We start from the raw sequence: 24112 nt of genomic DNA, 5'->3' as shown, positions 1-24112 counted from the left end.
TTGCAAAGGGGTCTGCTGAAATTTGAGACCCCAAGGTCCACCACTGGTATCATGGCTAGTAGCCTTGATAACCCCTCTCTATGAATTTGTCTAATCCTCTTTTAAAGCTACCTGAGCTCTTGGCCATCACTGCCTCCTGTTGAAGGTGGTTCCATAGTTTAACTATGCACAGCCTGTAGAAGTTCTTTTATCTGTCTTGAATCTTCCAACAAAGTCAACAGGCAAGCTGCAAAAGGAAGTACCGTATTTTTCCCTCTATGAGACGCACATTTTGCCCTCCAAAAATTAAGGGGAAATGTGTGTGCGTCTTATGGAGTGAATGCAGCTCCTTGGCTTCAGCAATAGCAATGCGAAGCCTCCGAAGCGCAGTGGGAACGCTCCCACCGCACTCTGGAAGCTTCGGGTTGCCTTCACTGAAACCTGGAGAGCACCGAAACCCCTCTCGCTCTCCAGGCTTCAAAGATAGCCGCCTGAAGCCTCTGGAGCGCGGTGGGAGCTCCTGCTGCACTCCGGAGGTTTCAGGTTCCTTTCGCTCTCCTGACTAGACTCTCCTGGCTTCAGTGAAAGGAACTCGAAGCCTCCGGAGCGCAGCGGGAACTCCTGCCATGCTCCGGAGGCTTGGGTTGCCTTCACTGAAGCTTCCGGAGTGCGGGGGGATCACCCACTGCGCTCCGGAGGCTTTGGGTTCCTTTCGCTGAAGGGTAGGTGCCCCTTCAGGTAAGGCACAGCGCCCCTTCAGCTAAGAGGGAGGAGAAATGAAAGAGGCTCCGTTTCTCCTGCCGCTTTGCTGAAGGGGCGCTGTGCAGAGAGGGGGAGAATTTTTTTTTCTTCTTCTCCCCCTCTAAAACAAGGTGCGTCCTATGGTCGGGTGTGTCCTATAGAGCGAAAAATATGGTACAAATCCTGGTCATCAGCATTGCTCAATACACATAATGGAGAAAATAAAAGAGCATTTATTAAACAGGGGGAAATTGCTTTTCCTTAAAAGGTCCCTTCCCACCTTTCCTCCAGTCACTCAGCTGCTAGATCTCTAGGCCACCCTGATCCTTAGAAACTGTAAAGTGCAGGTAGTTAACCCATAGCATTCACCATGCAGGATTCCAGTTCAGCTGTTAGGGCACAGTCACTGCCTTCTGGCTGGTGGAAAACTCCCGAGAGAGCAATATGACACTCCTTTATCCCCCAGGCTTAGCCGTTGGGTCTTGTTTATGCCTCATCCTTTCGGACTGTTGTTATCCTTGGAGAGAGCTCTCGTCTGAGGGCATGGAAGATCTGTGCCTCATGGGTTTTTTCCTCCAGGTTTATGCAATTATGGCTGACTGGAAAGCCACTCCTGCACTACTGCACAAGAAAAGCAGGACAACAAACAACAACTGGGACATCTGCGGTATGCAAAAGTTTTAGGACTGTAGCAGAAACCGAATTGGAGGCGAAGCAATCTGTCCCCTGCCGAAACTTTTGCAGGGGCCAACAGTGCTGAAAGCGAGACTGCGTATAACCACCCGAACACCATCATGACCACAAGTCATCACGAGTGCACAGTAAACTTGCTGCACTTGTGTGACTCACCTGTTGACTACTTGCTCAACCCAACAAGGCACTAAGTTCAAGACTCCTTGCCAGCTGGCTGGAGCACACAGTCCCACCTCAGGACCTTTCAAAGGTCAGAGCAGCTTCCGCCAATCCTGCTCCTCCCACCCAACCACTTTGGCCCTAGAGCTTTGGATGTCAACACAGCCCAGTTGGGCCATTGGGTTCCTCCACTGAAAGTCTTTTATCTCTGTCTCACTCTCAGCTTTAGAAGCTAAAGGCCACAGGCAAGTCCTTCAGAGGCCCTATTAATACATCTTTCTATTTATTTGCTACATTTACATCTCACTTCCCTTCCACCAGAGACCTCGAGGTGACCCATGCTGGGTTCCCCTGTGGCCTCTTCCATTTTGTGAGGGGCTGATGAGGTTCCTCCAGGCTTTGATTCAGTCTTCTGGATCCATGATCACTTCCATGTCCCAGAACTGGATACTAAGAAGGATTATTTGATTCCCCCACCTCTCTCTCACACACAGCAACATGTACAATCCATATAGTATTGTATAGCCAAGACTGCAGCATTAAGTAACCAAGACAAAAGCTCAGGATCTGTTCAAATGATTGGGCACTGTACCCAAGTAAGTTTGTTACAAGGTACATGTCTAGCACTCATATCCTTACATACACTACCAAGAGTGTTAGGACCTTTTGCTAGAGTTATAGTGTGTGTTTGTTATGAATATGTGTTTCCCCCCTTAACCCTCCCCCCAAAAGCTCACTCACACAAGGGATAAAGAAAGGTTAGCTTAGTTCCCTGATGAGAATGCTCCTAAGCAGTTAATTGCTATAAATGAAACTGTACTCCTCCCTCCCCTTTCCCCCTCTTCTTCCTAATGTCTCAACAAATGAAACTGATCTGTAAAAAAATGTTACTTGGAGAAAAAAAGAGAGAGAGAGAGAGAGATTGCACATACTTTTGTAAACCAAGAAAATATTTAATAAAAATACATTTTTAAAAAAGTGAAACTGTACTCTCAGAAGCATAAGGGTAAAGGGACCCCTGACCATTAGGTCCAGTCATGGCCGACTCTGGGGTTGCGGCACTCATCTCGCTTTATTGGCTGAGGGAGCCGGCGTACAGCTTCCGGGTCATGTGGCCAGCATGACTAAGCCGCTTCTGGGGAACCAGAGCAGCGCATGGAAACACCATTTACCTTCCTGCCGGAGCGGTACCTCTTTATCTACTTGCACTTTGATGTGCTTTTGAACTGCTAGGTTGGTAGGAGCAGGGACCGAGCAACGGGAGCTCACCCCGTTGCGGGGATTCAAGCCACCGACCTTCTGATCAGCAAGTCCTAGGCTCTGTGGTTTAACCCACAGCGCCACCCGCGTCCTCTCAGAAGCATATATGCATATAAATTTGATTGCCCTGGGCAAGATAAAGCAATAGTAGTAGTAGTAGTAATGAAATTGACAGCATATATAAATGCTGCTTCAGAGAGCAAAGTTACAGTAGAAGCAGGCAGCAACTTGCACACTACAAAGCTTAGATAGAGAATGTGTGACGTTTGACACACTCAAGCTAAAAGTACAGCAAGAGAGGGAGATGGAAGCGAATACCTGAAGCAAAGCTGTCAGGCCAGTCCTTCAGAGCACAGAGTGAAAAGGGAGCTGTTAGAGCTGACCAGGCATTGAAAATCTTTATTTTATTTGTATGCTGTCTTTCCACAGTTAAAACAATGATCAAGGTGGCTTACAATAAGAAAAGATTTACATAATTACAAGTATAGTCGTAAAAATAAACAAAACACATTAAAAACTAATTCTAAGTTGCTTTTACTATTATCTATGTGGAACCCACTCCTTTTACAGGAGGGGCAAATTAAACTTTGGTAACTCCTGATTACTGCAGTGTCTTAGATCCGGAAGCATTTCAGGCCTGTTCAGAATAAGGACTTGTACCAGGGTCAAGTCCCATGGACTGCAAGAAGATCAAACCTCTCCATTCTTAAGGAAATCAGCCCTGAGTGCTCACTGGAAGGACAGATCCTGAAGCTGAGGCTCCAAGACTTTGGCCACCTCATGAGAAGAGAAGACTCCCTGGAAAAGACCCTGATGTTGGGAAAGATGGAGGGCACAAGGAGAAGGGGAGGACAGAGGACGAGATGGTTGGATAGTGTTCTCGAAGCTACCAGCATGAGTTTGGCCAAACTGCGGGAGGCAGTGGAAGACAGGAGTGCCTGGCGTGCTCTGGTCCACGGGGTCACGAAGAGTCGGACACAACTAAATGACTAAGCAACAACAACATGGCCTGAGAAGTCTGCCATGGCTGTGAGAGGGTTCCCATGACTATCCCCACAAGTGAGGAGCTGGAGCAAGCCAGGTGAACCCTACGATGCTCAGGAGGCCAGCATGCTCATGGCCGCATCTCCTCTTCCTGGTCATCTGCAGAGTCATTGCTTACAGCCAGATCTTCTCCCTCCTTCCAAGCAGACCCTTCCTCTTGTGCTAGAGCCTTTGGGCAGCCCAGTGAATGCTCGTAGGCTGACGCCAGGCTTCTGAGACCTCTGGCTATTGATCTTGAGGCCTGGTGGGTGAAGTGGGAGTGTCAGTGGGGCTCAGGACATGGCTGGATGCGTCGTAGGAGAGGGTAGTCCTGTACTGAGGCCCTCCCTCAGGCTGCCTTAGGACTCTTGCAGGTCCTTCCTCAGTGGCGCTGGGCTCCTCCACAGATCCCCCTGCCTCTTTCCCGAAGGAGGCCTCCCCGGGTCAGGAAAGAGCCTGGCAGAAGGTGGGTGATGCTCACCTGCTGCCCAGCAGCAGGGACAGTTCCCTCCAGCTCAGGGCTGGCCCAATACATTTTGACTCTGTAATAAACAGAAATCTGCCCTTATTCCCTTATGGGGGACACAAGAGGCATTTGCAGGTTCTCCATCAGTCAGAGACAATAACAGAGGCCAACCAGAGAATATTGAGAAGCAAAGCAGCTAGTAAGCCTGATCTTTATTGAACTGTTGCAACAGGGTGCCCCCTTCACACGTAGGAGAAGGAGGAGGACCCCGAACCAAGGTGTGTCCGCCCTTATATAGACATTTTAAATTCCCTCCCTGGAGTCCAAGACCACCTCCTGAAACATCATACCTACATCACAGAAGGGGTGTAGCCCAAGACCCACCCACCCAGATGCATCATACTTATATCACAGAAAGGGCGGTCTACAACAGAAATCTGAGTGCGTTGTTTACCTCCTGTCTGGCAGGTAACCTGTTAATGCTTACTTGATTGGATACCCTGGGGAGCCTGGCCAGTCTTTTGTAATGATAAATACTTAGTCCCTGGGACATGTAACAGGCTAACACCCTATTCATACACAGACATACCCATAATAATAATAATAATAATAATAATAATAATAATAATAATTTTTTATTTATACCTCGCCCTCCCCAGCCAAGGCTGGGCTCAGAGCGGCTTACAAGCAATAATAAAAACAAGATGAATGAGGAGCAGCAAAAGCACATAAGGATGCTCCTTTTTTCAGATCTGCCACCCCTTCCAGCCATCCCCAGCCTGCTGCCTGAGGCGACTGCCTCCATGGGGCCAATGGGTGGGCCGGTCCTGCTCCAGCTCCCCTGGGGCAAGAGCCCAGGACAGTCTGTTCTCAGATAGCTCCACCAGTGCACATAGGATCACCAGGAATGTATGTCTGCATGTCCAGGTACCTGGGGGAAACATCAACAGATGAACAGAATGGTGATCACTGTGAGGCAGCAACCTTACCCTGGGCCACTAGGGAAATTGCACGCTGCCTCATTGTGGAAAGGAACAAGAGACATGAATGCACACACTCTGGAATAAGTTTAATCATCTCTCTGGAGGGCTTTGGAGATGGGCTGGTAGAAGGGTTGGCTCTGTTAATTCTTAACTTTTTCGCCGGCAGCTGTTGGTACATCTTGGGTGGGGAGGCCTTAGCTTGCAAGAGGGCAACGAGGTCTTTGCAGCCCTTTCTCCCTGGGCAGGCGGAGTCTGTTGGGCTCACCTTGGAAGGGCATGCTCACATGCGCTGGGGTGGTTACGCAACTAGGCTCATTAAGCCCTGTGACTCGGGACATGCGAACTCCTCGAGGCTGAATGGTGGAAACCTAAGTACCCAGTTACCTCTCATGTGACCCAGTTACCTCTCATGTCACCTTTGAAGGAAGGATGGCCACGTACAATCACAGCAGGGCAATTTCTGATGCCCTCTGGGAATTAAAAAGCTACTGGCAGAGATGGGAGCCAGGAAAATGATTATCACCCCCGTCCTGTGGAATGCTCTGCCAGGAGAGATTCAGCAGGTGCTTTCTGTTTCAACTACGGACTTTTCTATTCCATCAGGATTGTGCAGGCAATTAAGAATGCATAATCGTTTCATAATCGTTCACTGATTTCTGATTTTAATTTTTATACAGTTTCTAGCAGAGTTGCCATATTTCAAAAGGTTATAATCCGGACACAAAAGTTGTGGAGCCCTTAGCCATACGTCCAGATTTTCCCAGACACTCCAGTGATTTCTGCCCGGATGCTGCTTCCGACTGCCATTTTCCGGGTATGTCTGGGGAATTACGGACATATGGCAACCCTATTTTACCATATGGTTTTACATTTAATTGTTGAAAGCTGCTCTGCTTTTTCAGAGGGGAAATACAGTGGTACCTGGGGTTAAGAATTTAATTCATTCTGGAGGTCTGTTCTTAACCTGAGACCATTCTTAACCTGAGGTACCACTTTAGCTAGTGGGGCCTCCTGCTGCCGCTGCGCAATTTCTGTTCTCATCCTGAAGCAAAGTTCTTACCCCGAGGTACTATTTCTGGGTTAGCGGAGTCTGTAACCTGAAGCGTCTGTAACCTGAAGCGTCTGTACCACTGTACAGCAAAAGCAGGACACAGGAAGTGCCTAGTGTCTGGCCCAGAAGGTCTTGCAAGTTAGCAAGCCCAATTGCTGGACTCCACAAGCTGTGGAAAGAATTCTCTCATGCTTGAGTCCTGCCTGAAGGTCTCCCATGGGCATGTGGTTAGCCACTGTGAGAACAGAACAGGATACCATTGTTCTGATCCATCAGGTCCTCCTTATGAGCAACCAGAGAGGTGCTGATCAGGCCCCAGCCCTGAAACCTGTTTTTCAGAACTGAGATCAGTCCTGAAAAATGGCTAATCATAAACATCTTAACATTCCCCCCCCCTACACTGAAGTAGGTTTCTAGGCTAGGGTGTGTGGCCTAAACCCTTAAAAAAGTAACAACAACCACCTAAGCCCTTGGCTGGCAATATAGCTGTCTCTGATTGAACTCCCATGTCTTCAGACCACAAAACAAAATTCTGTAGGTCGGGATGCAAAAAGTTCCATCCTGCAAAGGCCTGTTTCTTGTTCCCACCAGTGTTTCCAGACTCCTTTCCTCTTGAGACTGGAGCAAAACACCTACCCTCATCTTCCAGACAAGAGGTCCTTTCATGAGTCACTGTGGAGCAGCTTTCCAAGCTTGGTTTGGGTCACATTCGGTTGACTCCTTCTGGACGTGTGGGAGTAATGAGGCCGGCACAGATGAGGCAGAGTCAGCTGTGGACCAGCTAAGTTATGGCTCCTCTGGGATCCTGCCACACTCTTCTGGAGGGAGCCTCTGCTCTGGCCTCCAGCTGTGCTGCCTTTGGAAGCCACGTGTGAATTCACCCTCAAGATGTCTGGTGCCTTCCACTTACAATTGCACAAACAATATACGGTTCAGTTACAGATAGGTAGCCGTGTTGGTCTGCCATAGTCAAAACAAAACAAATTCCTTCCAGTAGCACCTTAAAGACCAACTAAGTCAGTTCTTGGTATGAGCTTTCGTGTGCATGCACACTTCTTCAGATAACAATTGTTTTGAATATAGGGTTCAGTGTGGGAGGACTTGGTGTGAATAAGATGCTTTTGAATTATGGTGCTGGAGAAGATTCTTGAGAGTCCCAAGAAGATCAAACCGTTCCATTCTGAAGGAAATCAGCCCTGAGTGCTCACTGGAAGGACAGATCGTGAAGCTGAGGCTCCAATACTTTGGCCACCTCATGAGAAGAGAAGACTTCCTGGAAAAGACCCTGATTTTGGGAAAGATGGAGGGCGCAAGGAGAAGGGGATGACAGAGGACGAGATGGTTGGACAGTGTTCTCGAAGCTACCAGCATGAGTTTGACCAAACTGCGGGAGGCAGTGGAAGACAGGAGTGCCTGGCGTGCTCTGGTCCATGGGGTCATGAAGAGTCGGACATGACTAAACAACAACAATATGAGCCTGTTGGATCAGGCCCAAGGGAGCCCGTCTAGTCCAGGATCCTGTTCTCACAGTGGCCAAACAGATGCCCCAATGGGAAACCAGCAAGCAGGATTTGAGCCCAAGAGTTATCTCGTCTCCTGTAGTTTCCAGCAACTGGTATTCAGAAGCCCTGCTGCCTCAAACTTTGGAGGCCGAGCATAGCCATTGTGGCTTGTAGCCATCCATCACCCTCTCCTCCATGAATCTGTCCAATCCTGGTTATGTAAGATTTCAGGTTATTTAGAATTAGCCAAATTGACAGATATAATAAGACAAAAAACAAAAAGTGAAGTGAAAAAGGAATGGGAGTGTCTAAATGAATACCTTAAAAGCCAAGGTTCGAGGACAGAAAATCTGGCCGAGCCAGGAATAACCTTGTGAAGTGAAAGGATAAGAAAGAGGGATTTATATCTAGATGCTAGGATAGAGATGATCAGGAAAACAGGAAGACACAATGAGAGATAAAGGAGGTGCTGTGGGATTGGTGGAAGTCATTGTTTGATTTTCTTTTTAGTGTTTATATTATTATATTATTATATTATTAACTTGTAAGATATGGATTTGGTTTTTTTGTTTTTCTTGAATGCTGTTTTTTGTGTTTTGTTGTTTTGTGTATTATTATTTTTCGATATTTTTTGTGTTGTTGTTGTGTGGAAAATACTAATAAAATTTATAATATAAAGATTTTTTTTTTTAAAAAAAGAATCTGTCCAATCATCTTTTAAAGTAATCCAAGTTGGTGGCCATCCCTGCCTTCTGTGGGAGCAAGTAAAGGTAAAGGGACTCCTGAGCATTAAGTCCAGTTGTGGCCAACTCTGGGGTTGTGGCGCTCATCTTGCTTTACTGGCCGAGGGAGCCGGCGTACAGCTTCCGGGTCATGTGGCCAGCATGACTAAGCCGCTTCTGGTGAACTAGAGCAGAGCACGGAAACGCCGTTTACCTTCCCGCCGGAGCGGTACCTATTTATCTACTTGCACTTTGACGTGCTTTCGAACTGCTAGGTTGGCAGGAGCAGGGACTGAGCAACCCCGTAGCGGGGATTCGAACCGCCGACCATCTGATCGGCAAGTCCTAGGCTCTGTGGTTTAACCCACAGCACCACCCGCGTCCCGTGGGAGCAAGTACCATAGTTTAACTGTGTGCTGTGTGAAGAAGTCATTTATCTGTCTTAAGATTCATTGGATATCCATAAGTTCTAGTGAATAAATGAAGGTAAATATGACAAGCAGGATATATATCTGGTTATGGTCTGGATTTTGAAGCAACAATTTCCTTTACTCCCCACTGTGGCACCTCACATTTAAGACACACATAGCATTACTCTGCAATGTATGTTCCGATGAGGCTCCAAACTACATCCTGGATCAATAAAGTAAATGCGTCAATCAGTGAGAAGGAGGAAGGATGGGGACGGCAGAGGCAGGTGGGGACTTCCAAGTATCCAAGAGAGGGAAATGGCAAGCCTTAAAAAGCAGGGTTCAAAATGCCTGTCTGTTAGGGAAAATGTACAGAACTATTTCAAATATATGTTGGAAGCGTAAGGAAAAGGAGGGGACATTTTATCATATGTGGTGGGATTGCAAGGTTATTTTAAAAAATTGGGAAATGATATACAACGAATTGAAGAAAATGTTCCATTTAACATTTGTTTAAAAACCCGAGGCATTTTTGTTGGGGATTGTAGGGAAAGACCTGCCCAAAAAGTTGAAAAACATCTTCATGTATGTGACAACGGCCGCAAGAGTTCTGGTAGCACAAGGATGGAAGACTGAAGAAACCCTAACTAAAGAATCATGGCAAGGAAATTGATGGACTATGCAGAACTGGCAAAACTGACATACAAGCTACGGGACAAGGATAACTGTGACTTTAAGGATGAATGGGAACCCTTTACAAAGTATCTGAAGACGCAACAAAGCGAACTGGACTCCTTGGCAGGTTTTGAATAAACATTCACAAACTTTTTATTGATAATAATCAGCTAAATAGTTTGAGGATCTATACAACTTTGTAACATGCAGAAAACAGCATTCTTAGAGAAACCAAAGACTGGAACTGAGGGAAGTCGGGGGGGTGGGGTGGGGGTGGGTGGGTTTTGTGTGGGAGGGGGGGAGGGAGGGAAAACAAAGATGATATGTTTTTGGATAATATGTCTTGTTATAATTTTGAATTAAAAAAAATAAACAAAAAACAAAAACAAATTGCCTGTCTGGATCTCTCACAAAGCATCTGAAGGGCAAAGCTTGAATGTGGGTTGTTGGGGTTTTTTTGCATATGGCATTTTATTTCTTATACAAATATTGAGGCATAGGGTTGCTCAGTACCATCAGAACATGCAAATATCTGGTTCATTTAAGACTATATAGAACCTTTGTTCTCAATAAAGATGGAACTTACAGAAGAATGCTTTTTTTTATTATAAATCATTACTATTTGTAAAGGGAACCTTTGTTTAATACGGTATTATTATCCTTTGGAGCTGTGCTGGATCTCTGTACTTTTTTCCAGTGCTTTTTTTCCTGGGGGGACACAGGGGTACGCATACCCCTAAACATTTTGTGAATCTTTGTACTTTTGTCCATTTACTGTATTTATTTTTCCCGATTTTAACTATAAAATAGTGATTTTCTTGAGTCAAAATGAGAGTACCCTTAAACATTTTTTTTAGGAAAAAAGCACTGCTTTTTGTCCTTCCAGATTGTGGTGCTTTACAGTTTAAATTTCTGATTGTTTTCTTTCTTTTTTGTTATGTCTGTACTTGTTTCTCAACAAATAAATGGCTTTTTAAATAGCCACCCCCCAAAAAAGTTTGGGGAGCTTTGTGGTCCAGCGCACCTCAGGCTCCCTTTCACAGCATAATCCGCACGGCTGTGTCTGCAAATCCACTTGGCAAGAGTGGAAAGCTATGGTAAGACTACATTCAAAGGAGGAAGATGTTTGCTCCAAAGCATCAGATTTAAAGGTAAAAGAAACTGAAAAGGCAGGTGTTTATTTTCAATGAAGGTTTCGTCTGCTGGGCATGCCTGGAGCATATGATATGTGGAGCTGTGTGCTCGCAAAACAAACATGCTGTGTGTCTGTGGCCTGGCTGTGTTGCACAGGGGTAGGAAATTACACCACAGGGGAAGGAAGAAAAGAGCCAGTCTGTTCCCCAGCGTCTCTTGGCCCTCCGGCTGCCCTTCCTGCCCTCCCAAAGCCACAATGACTTGCCAGCCCACTGTGGCGCAGGCCCTGCTGGGACGAAAACAGGATCCTTTTCCTCCCACGGGTCTGGCATGGCACCATGACAGTGACACCGGCTCTGGCAGGCTTGGCTCCAAGACATTCATGGGAGGAAGAGGAGAGAGAGAGAGAGAGAGAGAAAGGAAGGAAGGAAGGAAGGAAATAAAACCTAGTGTCTCATCACTGGTTTGCCAGGAGGGCATTCTACAAACAGCACCCGCTATTTGGAAATTGCAGAAAGCACAAAAAGTACACATTTCCCACAAGAGAGACAGAAAACTAGAGGCCTGCCATAGCTGTCAACTTTTTCGTTCTGCCCGGACGCTAAGGTCCAGCGCTGAGGGCCTTCTGGGGGTTCCCTCGCTGTGAGAAGCCAAGTTACAGGGAACCAGGCAGAGGGCCTTCTCGGTGGTGGCGCCCGCCCTGCGGAACGCTCTCCCACCAGATGTCAAAGAGAAAAATAACTACCAAACTTAATCTGAAGGCAGCCCTGTTTAGGGAAGCTTTTAATGTTTAATAGGTTATTGTATTTTAGTGTTTTGTTGGAAGCCGCCCAGAGTGGCTGGGGAAACCCAGCCAGATGGGCGGGGTATAAATAATTTATTATTATTATTATTATTATTATTATTATTATTATTATTATTATTATTATTTTCCCTTTTCTTGCGTGGAATCCTATTCGGAATAAGGGAATTTCCATAAAGAAAGGGAAACGCGGTGGACCTCTCCCAAAGTGAAAGAATTCTGGGGAAAAAATTATAATGAATTGAAAAAAATGTTGAAATATACATTTATAAAGAAACCAGAGACCTTTCTTCTTGGAATAGCAGGCCTGGAATTGCCCAAGAAAGGTGTTAGATTATGCCAGAACTGCTGTGCGTATTTTATTAGCTAAAAAGTGGAAAACCCAAGAATTACCAACGATAGAATAATGGCAGATGAAGATGGTGGATTTTTCGGAGCTAGCTGACCTAACCGGAAGAGTCCGCGATCAGAAGGAGGAGGAGTATCAGGAAGAGTGGATTAAATTTAATGGTTACTTAGTTAAATATGTTAAGTTAAATTAACTGAAAACAGCTTGCAGATACTTAATTGGCTTAGGATTTTATTTAAGTTAAGTGATGAATTAATATGTTTAATTTCATAATGTGAAGATCTAAGGAGGTTAATGTTTAAGTTAATTTTTATAAGAACTGTGATTTGGAAAACCGTTAAAAGGATATGCAATGAAATTCAACTAAGGGGAAGCGAGGAAGTCACTTAATGTTAATAAGTGTTTTGATTTTTCAGTATGGTTTTGCAAGTATCCTTTAAACAGAACTCCTATTAGAATAAACAAGTTCCGCTTTAAATACTGAAATACTAAATAAGATGGATAACAATGTGTAATAGAAAAAGAAGCATGAAATTAGGTCAAAGGTTTGTGAAAGAAAGTAATAGAAGTGGAAAGAAATTGCAATTGAGTAGATGGAAGTCTAACACAAGGGTGGGGTGAGGGGTGGTGGATAGTGATGGGAAAAGGAATTATCAGTGGGACTGAATGTACGGGTAGGTATGTTTGAATATTCTTAAGGATTGTATGAAATGTATGTTTGTATGCTTGTATATTCGCAATTTGTGTGTATTAATGCTGAATTATTTCAACTATAAAAACTTTTCAAATAATTTTAAAAAACCCCCCAAAAACCCCCAACGTTAATAAGTGTAATTTTCAATAAGGCTATGATTTATGTTTGTTTGTCTTATGTGTATGTTTGTTTATAATGTTGTGAAAACCAATTAACAATTTTTTTGGGGGGGGAAAGGGAAACGTTGACAGCTATGGGTGGGGAAGAGGGAAGAATCGGGGTCCGGGGGGGCAATGGCATGCTTCCCTCTCTATGGGTGGTTGGGGGCACCTCTGAGCAAACGGCGAGTGGGGGGTCGCCCGTGGGGGTTCCCCCCCCCCCACGCCTCTTCCACGCGGGGGAGTCGCTGGGCGGGGCGCCCCCTGGCGGGGCTTCCACCCACTGCACCTTCCCGGGAGGCGCGCCTGCGCGGGAGGCCCCTCCTGTGCGCGGGAGGCCCCTCCTGTGCGCGGGGGCGTGGCTTCCTCCGGGTGGGTGTGGCGGGACACAGAGCGCGCTCTCTCTCGCTCTCGCTCTCGCTCTCCCGCGCGCTCGCGCGCTCCTTCTCTTGTCTGTGTCCCGCGCCGGAAGTGACTGGGCGGCCTCGGCCCCGCCTCCCTGGAGGGCGCAGGCTATAAGTAGGCGCGGCCCGCGCGCCTTCCGAGACAGAGCCGTGTGCGCACGAGGTCGGGCGTCAGCGCTGTCGGCGCCGCTGATTGGCCGAGGCGGGCGGACGCCAAGCCAAGCCAGGGAAAGGGAGAGGAGCAGCCGGCGCGAGGCGGCGACACTCCCGGGCAGCCGCCGCTCGGGTCAGACCACCTGAGGGGACTCCGCCGGCGACGCCGCTCCTACGGGCCCAACTCGGTGAGGCGGAGAGACAGGGCGGGCGGGCGGGCGGGCGCTTCTTCCTCCTCCTCCTCCGGGTTTCCCTCAGGCGGGAGCGGCCGTTAGGCGCGGGCGGGAAACGCGGGTCTGCCGGGCGCGCTCGGCCCTCACAGCGGAGGCGCGCGAGGGGAGGGGGAGGGGCCCGGCGCCCCCCCCCCCGTGGAGGGAAAGGGAGCGAGCGAGCCCCCGCTTCGGACTCCTGTCAGGACAGGCCGGTGACCTTGGCGCGGGCGGGCGGGCGGTATGGCTGCTGGTGTGGCCGGCCGACCGGCCTCTTTGTCCCGCGCGGAAGCCGGCTCAGCGCCGCCCTCGGAGCGGGGAGGGAGCCCTGAGCGCCTGGCCGGGGTGGAGGGGCTCCCCCTGGAGTCGGGCAGATGTTGGTGGGGTGCCTAGCCCATCTGGCTCAGTACAGTGGTGCCTCGGGTTACGGACGCTTCAGGTTACAGACTCCGCTAACCCAGAAATAGTGCTTCAGGTTAAGAACCTTGCTTCAGGATGAGAACAGGAATCGTGCAGCACCAGGAGCAGCGGGAGGCCCCATTAGCTAAAGTGGTGCTTCAGGTTAAGAACGGACCTCCAGAACGAATTAAGTTCTTAACCTGAGGTACCACTGTACTTAATTCCTTCTGGAGGTTCGTTCTTAACCTGAAACTGTTCTTAACCTGAAGCACCACTTTAGCTAATGGGCCTCCCGCTGCTGCTGCACGATTTCTGTTCTCATCCTGAAGCAAAGTTCTTAACCCGAGGAGTCTGTAACCTGAAGCGTATGTAACCCGAGGTACCACTGTATTTTCCTCATCCGTGGCTCTTGAGGCCTTGAGGCAGGAAATCTCCTCTTCCTACCTGGTCTACGGACCTGTGGTGGGCGGCATTGGCTGACTGACACAAGGCTTTTCTTTTCTTTTCTTTTCTCTCCCCTCCCCTCCAATTTTCTTCCAGGATGAGATATCCCTCGTTGCCGCCTCCTTCGCACAGACGTCCTTCTTCTTCCTCCTCCTCTTTCACAGCAGGATGGCGGACCAGGCAGCTCCCCTGAGCATCTCTTTCAGCCAAAGGAACTTGACCACAGAGACTGGCATACCCAGCTTATAGCAGTGACTTTCTGGCCCTGCAGTATTTAATTTTGTAACACTATTTATTACAGTATTTTTTTAATCATACCTCAGTTTTTGTTTACACATCAAGTTGCTTTTGTTGGGAACCGCCAAAGTTAGTTATCATGGAGACAACCACCGCCACTGTGAGGAGTTACATCACCACCGCCCTGAGCGGCACGGCCTCCTCAGGCCCCTTGGTGGATTTCCTCTGGATGCTGATATTAGGTTTTATCATTGCCTTCATCCTGGCATTCTCAGTGGGTGCCAATGACGTAGCAAATTCCTTTGGCACCGCCGTGGGCTCTGGGGTGGTGACCCTCCGGCAAGCCTGCATCCTGGCATCTATCTTTGAGACGGTGGGCTCTGTGTTGCTTGGAGCCAAAGTAAGCGAGACCATCCGGAAGGGGCTGATAGACGTTGAAATGTACAACAGCACCCAAGAGCTGCTCATGGCTGGCTCCATCAGTGCCATGTTCGGTGAGTAAAACATCCATTCCTTCTTGCCTGCGCTTGGAAACTTAAAAGCACTTGTATGTGGCTCACATTGTTCATGCTGGGTGTCTTGCTGTGAATTAACACTTTGAGTGGCTCAGTGGTTGCCCAAACTCCTCTTAACCTCTTTGCCTTTCTTTCTTAGGCTCAGCTGTTTGGCAACTAGTGGCTTCGTTTTTGAAGCTTCCCATTTCTGGTACACATTGTATTGTTGGGGCGACAATTGGCTTCTCTCTCGTTGCCAAAGGACAGGAAGGAGTCAAGTGGTCCGAACTGCTTAAAGTTGGTAAGCAATAATTTTATGGCCATCTTTTCCTTAATAAATGCAGGCCTTTATTTCAGTATGTAATTTTAATGTGGCAACAGCATTGTCTTGCAGTAGCAAATATTTAGCGTGTCCTTAATTCTTTTCCAGTGCTGTCTTGGTTCATCTCCCCCCTCCTTTCTGGCATCATGTCTGCTGTCCTGTTCTTTGTTGTCCGTAGGTTCATTCTTTCCAAGGTAGGTCTTCCTCCCAATAAAACCTGGTGTTCATATGAGATGAATGTGGTGGGTGGGGACTCCTGAAACATGTTGCTGCCGCCATGTCAGAACCCACATTGGGAGCCATGAGGTCTAGAAGCTTTATTAACTGAAGCTGGAATGCTAATAATGGATTGCAAAATGTGCCCCCCCCGAAAGGTAGCGTACTGTAATTTTTAATTTGTGTCTGTCTGTGGCTTGCACACTTTCCAAGTGATAGCATTTTTCCTTTCCTTGGCACTGACTATGCTGAAGAGAATTAAAAAAAAAAAGTGTTCTAGGCAGAACAAATGCTGTGTAAACCACAGTTTAAAACATTGCTTATGTGAAATGTAATTAAGTTTTCCCCAGCAGCAGATTCTCACATCTCTCTAAAAGATGAATTGTCTCTGTTACAGCTGTCCAGAGTCCTCTGTAGAGAGGTTGTTCCTTTTCATGCAGGCACATGGCTGAATAGATCTGTAGTCCACAGTCTGGCCTAGACTAGATGGGAGGGGCAACAGTGAATTGCCACTGGCAACTTTGATTCTAGATTTGAGTAGCATTGTATTCATTTCAGAGACCCAGTTTCAATTGTATTGTGTTAAATCATGCTATGATAGTTACAAAGCAATGCATTTGTAAAAGTGGGGGATTCCCCACAGAAATGTGGGCTTGAATAATGTTTCACTTATGTGGTATCGCTGTGAGCAGAGTGGACCTAGGTTTGCCTATTGTGAAACTCCTTGTCTTGTAGGTAGATCCCGTTCCGAATGGTTTGCGTGCATTGCCCATCTTCTATGCCTGTACAATCGGGATCAACCTCTTCTCTATTATGTACAGTGGTGCGCCTTGTAAGTAGACATTGAAACAAGAGCTTGAATTTTTATAACCCTTTATTAACTTCTCAATCAAACAAAGAATTTTACCCCTTTTGCTTTACAGGAATGACTTCTCCTAGAAGGCAGCTGGCCTGGGCCAGTTACAGAAGGCTGCAGGCTCAACCCTAGATAATAGTTTCTTCCCTCCTACCCAAGAGGCCTGCCTGCTCACAATCTAAATGGCTAGTAGAGACCTGTTCTCCTTAGTTCTCACAGAAGCTGCAGATTCTGACAGCTTAGCTGCTGGTACTGGGGTGCCACAGGCTCCCTCCTATAATTACCAGCAAATCCTGACACTCTCCTCTTCCCCTCCCCCTTTGCCTTTTTTTCTGAGACCTGGGATGCTAGCTGCTGAGAAAGAAGGGGGCCTTCTCAACATTCTGCTTAATGAATTCAGGCTCACGGCAGGGCAAGAGGCCCTGTGGTGTTTTTTTCCGATGATGCCTTGATTGCGTTTGATCCCAAATAATTCATCCTGTTATCCTCCCGCCCCCAAGAAGAGCTGCTGGCAACCAAGTACTTTGAAGAGGAATTCCATGGTCCTTTCTTGTGGCTTTCTGGGGTCTCAGTTGAAATCTTAAACTGTCTGTTACTAAGAGTAGGAGAAAGAAGCTGCCTTCTAGTTCAATACATAAGATGTAGGATTAGGTTGTGACTGGTGGAAAGCAGATGGGTGTCAGCAATTCTAAGTTTCAGGTTGTCTAATGAAGGTTAAAAACTTAGATTTGAATGTTGGTTGCCTCAAGGTGAGAGACGGTGGCAGCTCTGACACAAAGAATATGGGGCAAGGGTAGGCTATGGTGCCATGTCCCACTTGAAATGGGGGCTGGTTTGCACCACAGTTGCTCTGTGATACTTGGGGGTCAGGTAAATGTCAATCACAAATCTGTGGGCTCCCTCCTGGTTTTGCATCGGAGCCTTTTGTTGCTATTGACACTCTCTGCATCTAGCCTCGTGCCTTTAGGGGGGCCAAGTTAACAAAAAGTGCAGCTAACCATGGAAGCGAGGGGTGGAGGTGGGCAGGGAGAAGCAACTTGCATCCAGGTGTGTTATGGTTGGAGGCTAAGACCTAATGTGAACTACCTAATTCCAGCAGGGCAAATCCTTTTCTGTAAACGAGGCCTTATGCTGTGAGGGACCCTGACGTTTCTGTAGCTGGGCCAATTGAAGTGCTCTCGGGCTAACTCTGTAAAAAGAATCTTGAGTCTGAGACAGGTTTGGGAAGCCTGATGATGTGAGTGGGGCTGTTTCCAAGCTTTGTAAACACTTAACGGAGGGAGGGTTTTAGAGTATGTGGATGTTGGATGGAAAGAATGTACTTTTTACTTCTGTTAAGCTGCAATTGTAACTTTGAATGCTAGTCTTCGTTGCCTGTTAATATGGAAGACATAGATGTTGCAGATCTCAGAAGAGCAAGAAACCCTGGTCGCTAAACCTTCTCTTCAGCTGGGGAAGAGCTCTTTTGTGCTGGGAAGGGCCCCGCCGGCCTTGGGGTTTTCAAGATGCATTGTTTTATTTCCTAGTGCTGGGCTTTGACAAACTTCCCGTCTGGGGCATCGTCCTCATATCGGCGGGGAGTGCTGTTGTGTGTGCTCTCATCGTCTGGTTCTTTGTCTGTCCAAGAATGAAGAAGAAAATTGAACGTAAGTACATTTAGAATTGTACATAATGTAATCTTGCAAATGTGTATCTGAATGCAGTGAGAGGCTGGCTGTTTGCTTTCAAGCGTAATCTAAACATGAAGCGCCCTTCATGCGTCTTCCCACAAGGCACTTAACTGGCACAAATGGATGTCTTCTGGATTTTGTGCAGTTGAGAACTTAAGAGCCTTTTCTGTGTGCACTTGTATCTGTTCCCTGTGTCAGGCCAAGTGACAAAAGGCAGACATAAACTCTATGCACATAAGTGGTAGGAAAGGAATACCCAAGAGAGGGCATGTCTGTCACATCTAAAGCCCTGGATGCAGAACCCTGTGCACATCCTCAGCCTTTTTTGCCCAGTGTTTTCACAGATTCTATAAACAGGATTCAAAACCTACTAGCTCGAGGCTGCTGCTTTAACAGAGAGGCAAGGCAAGGTTTCAGGCATCTCTTTATGCACATTATGAAGGCTTTCTCACTTGTCCTCCTGCAACTTCACTTCCTTCTGCAGAAGAGATCAAATCAAGTCCCTCTGAGAGTCCCTTAATGAAGAAGAAGAGCAGCCTGAAAGAGCAGGAAGAGGCCAAGGTGGATAATAAGATTGCTGATGATGACCAGAGGAGTTCCCCTACCGAAGGGGAGCCATCTTCTGTGCCCCACAGAGCAGCTGTGGAGGAAAGAATGGTCTCCTTCAACCTGGGAGAGCTGGAGGAGATTCCAGAGCGGGAGCACCTGCCCAGGGTGGAGATGAAGGAGACCAGCATTGACAGTGGTGAGTTGGCTCTGAAGCGGGGCATGAGGGGTGGGGCAGCTCAAGCAAGTGTGAGCTGTGATGCCAAGGCAGGGCAGTTTCCCTTCTTGTGCCAACCCGGACTTTCTGCCTGCAGGAGCTATGTCCTTTCCAAACGGCAGCCTTGCCCAATTCAACCAGGCAGTCAGCAGCCAGATGAGTTCCAGCGGGCATTACCACACGGTGCACAAGGACTCTGGCATCTACAAGGAGCTGCTGCACAAGCTCCACCTGGCCAAGGTGGGGGACTGCATGGGCGACTCCTCGGCGGACAGCAAGCCCCTACGGCGCAACAACAGCTACACCTCATACACCATGGCCATCTGCGGAATGCCCCTGGACTCGTTCCGGGTGAAGGAGGCGGAGCCAAAGGGAGCAGATGAGGCGGAGAGGCTGGCATGGTCTGGATCAGATTCCAAGAAGAGGATCCGGATGGACAGCTACACCAGCTACTGCAACGCTGTGGCCGACCCCCACCCAGCCGACGTGGACTTGAGCCAGGCAGAGAAGGGTGGCAGCAGCAGCTCCCTGGATGAGTGGCACGACCAGGACAAGCCGGAGGTGTCCCTCCTCTTTCAATTCCTGCAGATCCTGACGGCCTGCTTTGGGTCCTTCGCCCATGGGGGAAATGATGTGAGGTCAGTGGCTGGGCAGCTTGAGTGGTTTAGAAAGTTCTATTTCCCCATAAGGCCCTGCCTGTAACGGAGCCTTTGGCAAAATGGCTCCCTGCTGGGGTTTCCCCTTCTTTGTCTTTCCACTTAATTGATCCCTGTGTGTTCCCTTTTGGCAGCAACGCGATTGGTCCTCTGGTTGCCCTGTACTTGGTCTACAAAACAGGCGACGTGTCTTCAAAGGTGGCGACACCGATTTGGCTCCTGCTGTACGGTGGTGTCGGGATCTGCACTGGCCTGTGGATCTGGGGGAGGAGGGTCATTCAGACCATGGGGAAGGATCTCACTCCCATCACACCATCTAGGTAAAGTGGAGAGCTTTTTTTGCTTTATACTGAGCATGCTGAGGAGGGAAGTTAACTGTGTGGTTTGGAGGGCTGGGCTGGAATGGAGCTGGCAGATGTAAGGACCCTGCTAGCTGAAAAGGTCTTGGGTTTGTCCGCTTGCTTTGAAGGTGTTTAGAACTCGGTTATGTAAGCATCAGCGTGAAGGTTTGTCATCACACCTAAAGTATTCCTGATGCAAGCTTACTGTCTCTGACAAGAAAAATAACCCCCAGCAAAGCTTCAGCCATGCCTTCTTCTGAAGCAGTTTTTGTTTTCTTTAGTGGATGCTCTTGACCCACTGAAGGTAGTGGACTCTCCTTCATTGGAGGCTTTTAAGCAGAAGTTGGCTGCTCATCTGTCAGGAATTATTGAGCTGTGGTTCCTTCATGGCACGGGGTTGGACTAGATGAGCTTTGGGGGTTCAACTCTGTTTCCACAACCCTTCAACTATATGCCTTGTTCCTTTCACCCTTCGAGCTAGTTCTTTCTGACAGTGCCGCATCTTTTCCTCTTCACACCTGCTCAGTTTCTTCAGCTTTGCTTCATGCCCTTCTTGAGTTTGCTTAGCGCCTTGTAGCCTTCAGCCTTTGAACTGGGTAGTTGTGCCTTGTGCGCAGCGGGCAAGCCTTTCATCTGCACCAGCCTCCCCTGGGGGCTTTTTCCTCTAGCCTCCTTGATGTGTAAAGGTTTGCTGTTTCAGTCTTGGCAGCAGAGCAAAAAAAAAAAAAAGTAACTGCTAGGACTCTTTATCTCTTCAGGGCTCTCACCTATCATAAAGGTGTGTGTTTGGCTCTGCAGATGCCAAGGTGTTCTGCATCACTCACCGATGCAGCAGCCAAAGGCGCTCACCCTTTCCTCCGACCTTAGAGCAGAGGGAGGGGTAACAGGATAATTGCAGCCCCCTTTGGAAGCTCCAGGAGGAAGGGGAAGGCTGGGTGCTCCTTTGCCAGAGGGTGCTGAGCATAAATTGTGATACTGCCAGACATACATAACTTAATATTGTGTCCTTGACTCTGTTGCCAGCCCTGAGTGAGGCCTTGAAGAGTGTGGGTGTGTCGTCCTGGGATGTCGATTCAGGCTTACAGCTAGACTTCAAAACGGAATAATGTAGAGTGGGCCAGCCAAAAGTTACATGGTTACCAGTAACTGCAGGGTCCCTTATCTTTTCTTTTGGCTGCAGCTGGAAGGCAGAGCGTTAGCTTCCGCCTGCCTTTCCTATGAGCAAGAGCTATGAGCCCATGTAGGGTAAAGGAAGGAGAAATGTCAGGGCCGTTGGAGGCTGCAGTTCGCTTCCCAGCCCCAGCAAAAGGGAAAACCAACTTTAAATGGAAGGGGTGGGGATTGTGACAACCTTGGGCTCCACTTTGGGAACCCTAATATATTGAAGCTGCCCAGTGGCTCAGCCTAACACCAGCTCTTTGTCCACAGTGGCTTCAGCATTGAGCTGGCGTCTGCTTTGACCGTAGTAATTGCTTCAAATGTTGGCTTGCCTATCAGCACGACTCACTGCAAGGTAAGTGGAAGAGCTTATTTGAGTAACACCTGGATCTATGTCACTGTCAAGGGCAGTCCAGTTGGGGATCAGGGGCTCTATAAGAGCATTTTGGGAAGAAAGTGGGTCTATAGAGTGGCAGATTTTGGCTGGCTCAAGAACCGGGGTGGGGTATTGCATTTTTATTCTCATTCCTGGTCCAGGGAGAGAGTTGTTTGCTCAAGGCCACCTCGGCTTCATGGCTGAGCAGGGATCTGATTCCTGATCTTGCAGATCCAAGTCCTAGCACACTTTCCCTTTTGCCTCTGTCTCAGTTTGAGAACTGGATTAAGCTTGCTTTTAAAATTCATTTGAGCTCTAAGGTAATGGAGAGTTCTGCACATGCTTCATCGTTTTGTGAACTGAATGAATTCTGGACTGTTCTGACTAGCCTTTGTGGGCCCGCCTGCCTTGGTGCCTGAGACTTTCAGATCTTATCCCTTGTCAGGAGTGCTTGTGCAAGACTGTGCTTTGTCCCTTGCTGCAGGTGGGTTCTGTGGTCTCTGTGGGATGGCTGCGCTCCAAGAAAGCCGTGGACTGGCGCCTGTTCCGCAACATCTTCATGGCCTGGTTCGTCACAGTCCCAATTTCTGGTCTCATCAGTGCTGCCATCATGGCACTGTTCAAGTACCCCATCCTAGGGCGATGAAACAGACGTGCCAGCAACCCCCGTAGCTTTGCTGCCCACAAGCGCCTGTCTGCATATCCTTGCCAAGTGGCTGAAACAGTGTTAGGGTGATTCCACCATGTGCAAGAGGGGCCGGTTGTCTTCTTGATGCTGTACCTGCTTTTACGCGTAAATCTCTTGTCTTGGAACTAGAGAAGTCCCACTTCTGCTGGGCTGTGAATAATTGTGTCTACATTTCTATACTGTTTTGTATTGAGCTTTAACTTCATAATTAATGTTGTTAGACCTATCATTCTTGTTCTCTGAGCTGAGCCTTGAACCTGGCGAGCACAATGAGGAGGAGGGGAGTAGCTTAGCAGAAATGTATGTGATGAGGGGCCACTTTTATAAATAAAAAAACTTTTTAAAATAAAGTAGGCTGGGGTGTGTTTTGGTGGGGGGCAGCGCTGAATCTTTGCTTGGAAATACATGGTACTGGGGCCCAAGACAGCCATCAGCCCAAACTCTCTTGTTAAATAAGCACCAATCCAGTTTGGTTCAGTGAGCCAAGAACTTCTGCCTGTGCAAGCGGCTTCACTGCATGATTTGGAAATGGCAGCACCTGTAGAGTTAGTTGAAAGGTGACCCCAAGGGTCATCTAGTCCAACCCCCTGCAATGCAGGAATCACAGCTAAAGAATCTGGCGGATGGTCAGCCTCCCAATAAAGGGGAATCCATTACCTTCTGAAGGATTCCTGGAGATAGTCCTCTCCTTTGTGAATGAAGGGGCTATTGATGTCTGCTCTGCCTGCACAGCTGGAGGCAGCAATGCTTCTGAACGCCAGTTTCTGGTAACCACAGGAGGGGAGAAGGCTCATGGGAGTGAATCCTGCTTGAGGGTCTCCAGCTAGGGCACCTGGTTGGCCACTGTGAGAACAGGTTACTGGACTAGATGGGCCATTGGCCTGATCCTGCAGGTTCTTTCCCCCCTGAATGATCCAAATTTGTTCCTTAATGTCAAATGCAAAGCAAAGATAAACATTAAAACGTTAACTAACAGGCCACAAAATCAAAGAACCAGCATGAAAATATCAAGTATTTGAACCATTGCCAAAAAGCTCAGGAAGATCAAAAAGACTTTGCAGAAAGGCAGGCGCCTGGGGCGATCCTGTGAGGCACCACCTTCAAAGCAGTCCTGTATATTTGTTTATAGGTGGGTACCCAGGGAGGGCAGGAGCAGCCCTTAAGTGCTCTGGCCCTCAGCCGTGAAAAGCTTTTCTAGGTCCCAGCAAACAGACTGGGCGCCTTAAGGGATTGATACACCACAGGTGTCACATGATACCAGCCAGTCCTAACTAGTCATCTGGCAGACACATTGTGTCCTGAGGGCAGTTTACGGAGACAGCACCATGTAATGAGCCTGACCTGCAGGTTACTGGAGCATGGAGCGCAGAGGCCCTGCCCTGCCCACCTGGTTTATCATGGAAGCTAGGAGTTAAAGCATTCCATTCCAAAGAATGGGCCTGAGCTTTGCTGAGGTCAAAGTCGAGCTGCGCAGGGGAGCCCTCCACTTCCATGCTGTCCTGTCTACCTTGCCTCAATCCCCTCATCCCTTGAGGCACATATGGGTGGTGGTGGGGGAGACCTAGAACATCTTTCATCCCCCTTGAAGATGGTTAAGCATATTTTCTGGCATGCCGTCAGTCCTGGAAGATCATAGCCAAATGCTCTGAGGAGCATCTGGCACACTGGTAAGTGGGCGCTTCAGCAGCCATGTGGATGAGCAGTTAAACTGCAATGTTGAGAAGCCGGTCTTATTTCATGCAGCCTCCTGTTGCCTGTATAGCATGCTCTAATCTTCAAGCTGCACCCTGTAATTATATAATTACTCTTTCCCCCACTGCTGGCTCCGTGGAGTTGTGAGCTGGGGTGGGGGCAGAAGGGAGTCCTGCAAGGATCTGTGCTGGCCCTGAGGACTTCCTGCCCTGTAGTCACAACTGCAGATCGTT

At 48.1% G+C, this 24112-nt stretch overlaps 1 protein-coding gene across 1 annotated transcript; it reads left to right on the top strand.

Annotated features, from left to right (window-relative positions):
- Positions 1-13357: 13357 nt before the first annotated feature.
- SLC20A1 (solute carrier family 20 member 1) lies at positions 13358-22533 on the top strand. Its single transcript, XM_081868449.1, has 11 exons — positions 13358-13546; positions 14507-15141; positions 15302-15442; positions 15572-15661; positions 16419-16511; positions 18062-18181; positions 18690-18950; positions 19066-19606; positions 19759-19944; positions 21394-21478; positions 21984-22533. Exons 2-11 carry the CDS (start codon positions 14787-14789, stop codon positions 22143-22145), a joined length of 2034 nt encoding a protein of 677 aa, XP_081724575.1. The 5' UTR covers positions 13358-13546; positions 14507-14786; the 3' UTR covers positions 22146-22533.
- Positions 22534-24112: the final 1579 nt, after the last annotated feature.

The sequence above is a fragment of the Podarcis erhardii genome (genome assembly GCF_964252035.2).
Source record: "Podarcis erhardii genome assembly, chromosome: 7".
NCBI lineage: Eukaryota > Metazoa > Chordata > Lepidosauria > Squamata > Lacertidae > Podarcis > Podarcis erhardii.
The sequence above is the reverse complement of the archived record's forward strand: the minus strand, read 5'-3'. Positions and strand labels throughout refer to the sequence as shown.

What these genes read in the sequence shown, in the direction of transcription:
- SLC20A1 (XM_081868449.1), top strand. Translation starts at nt 14,787, where the DNA reads ATGGAGACAACCACCGCCACTGTGAGGAGTTACATCACCACCGCCCTG. An exon ending in GTCCGAACTGCTTAAAGTTG is followed by an intron (nt 15,443 to 15,571) that starts GTAAGCAATAAT and finishes ATTCTTTTCCAG; the next exon opens with TGCTGTCTTGGTTCATCTCC. An exon ending in TCAGCACGACTCACTGCAAG is followed by an intron (nt 21,479 to 21,983) that starts GTAAGTGGAAGA and finishes CCCTTGCTGCAG; the next exon opens with GTGGGTTCTGTGGTCTCTGT.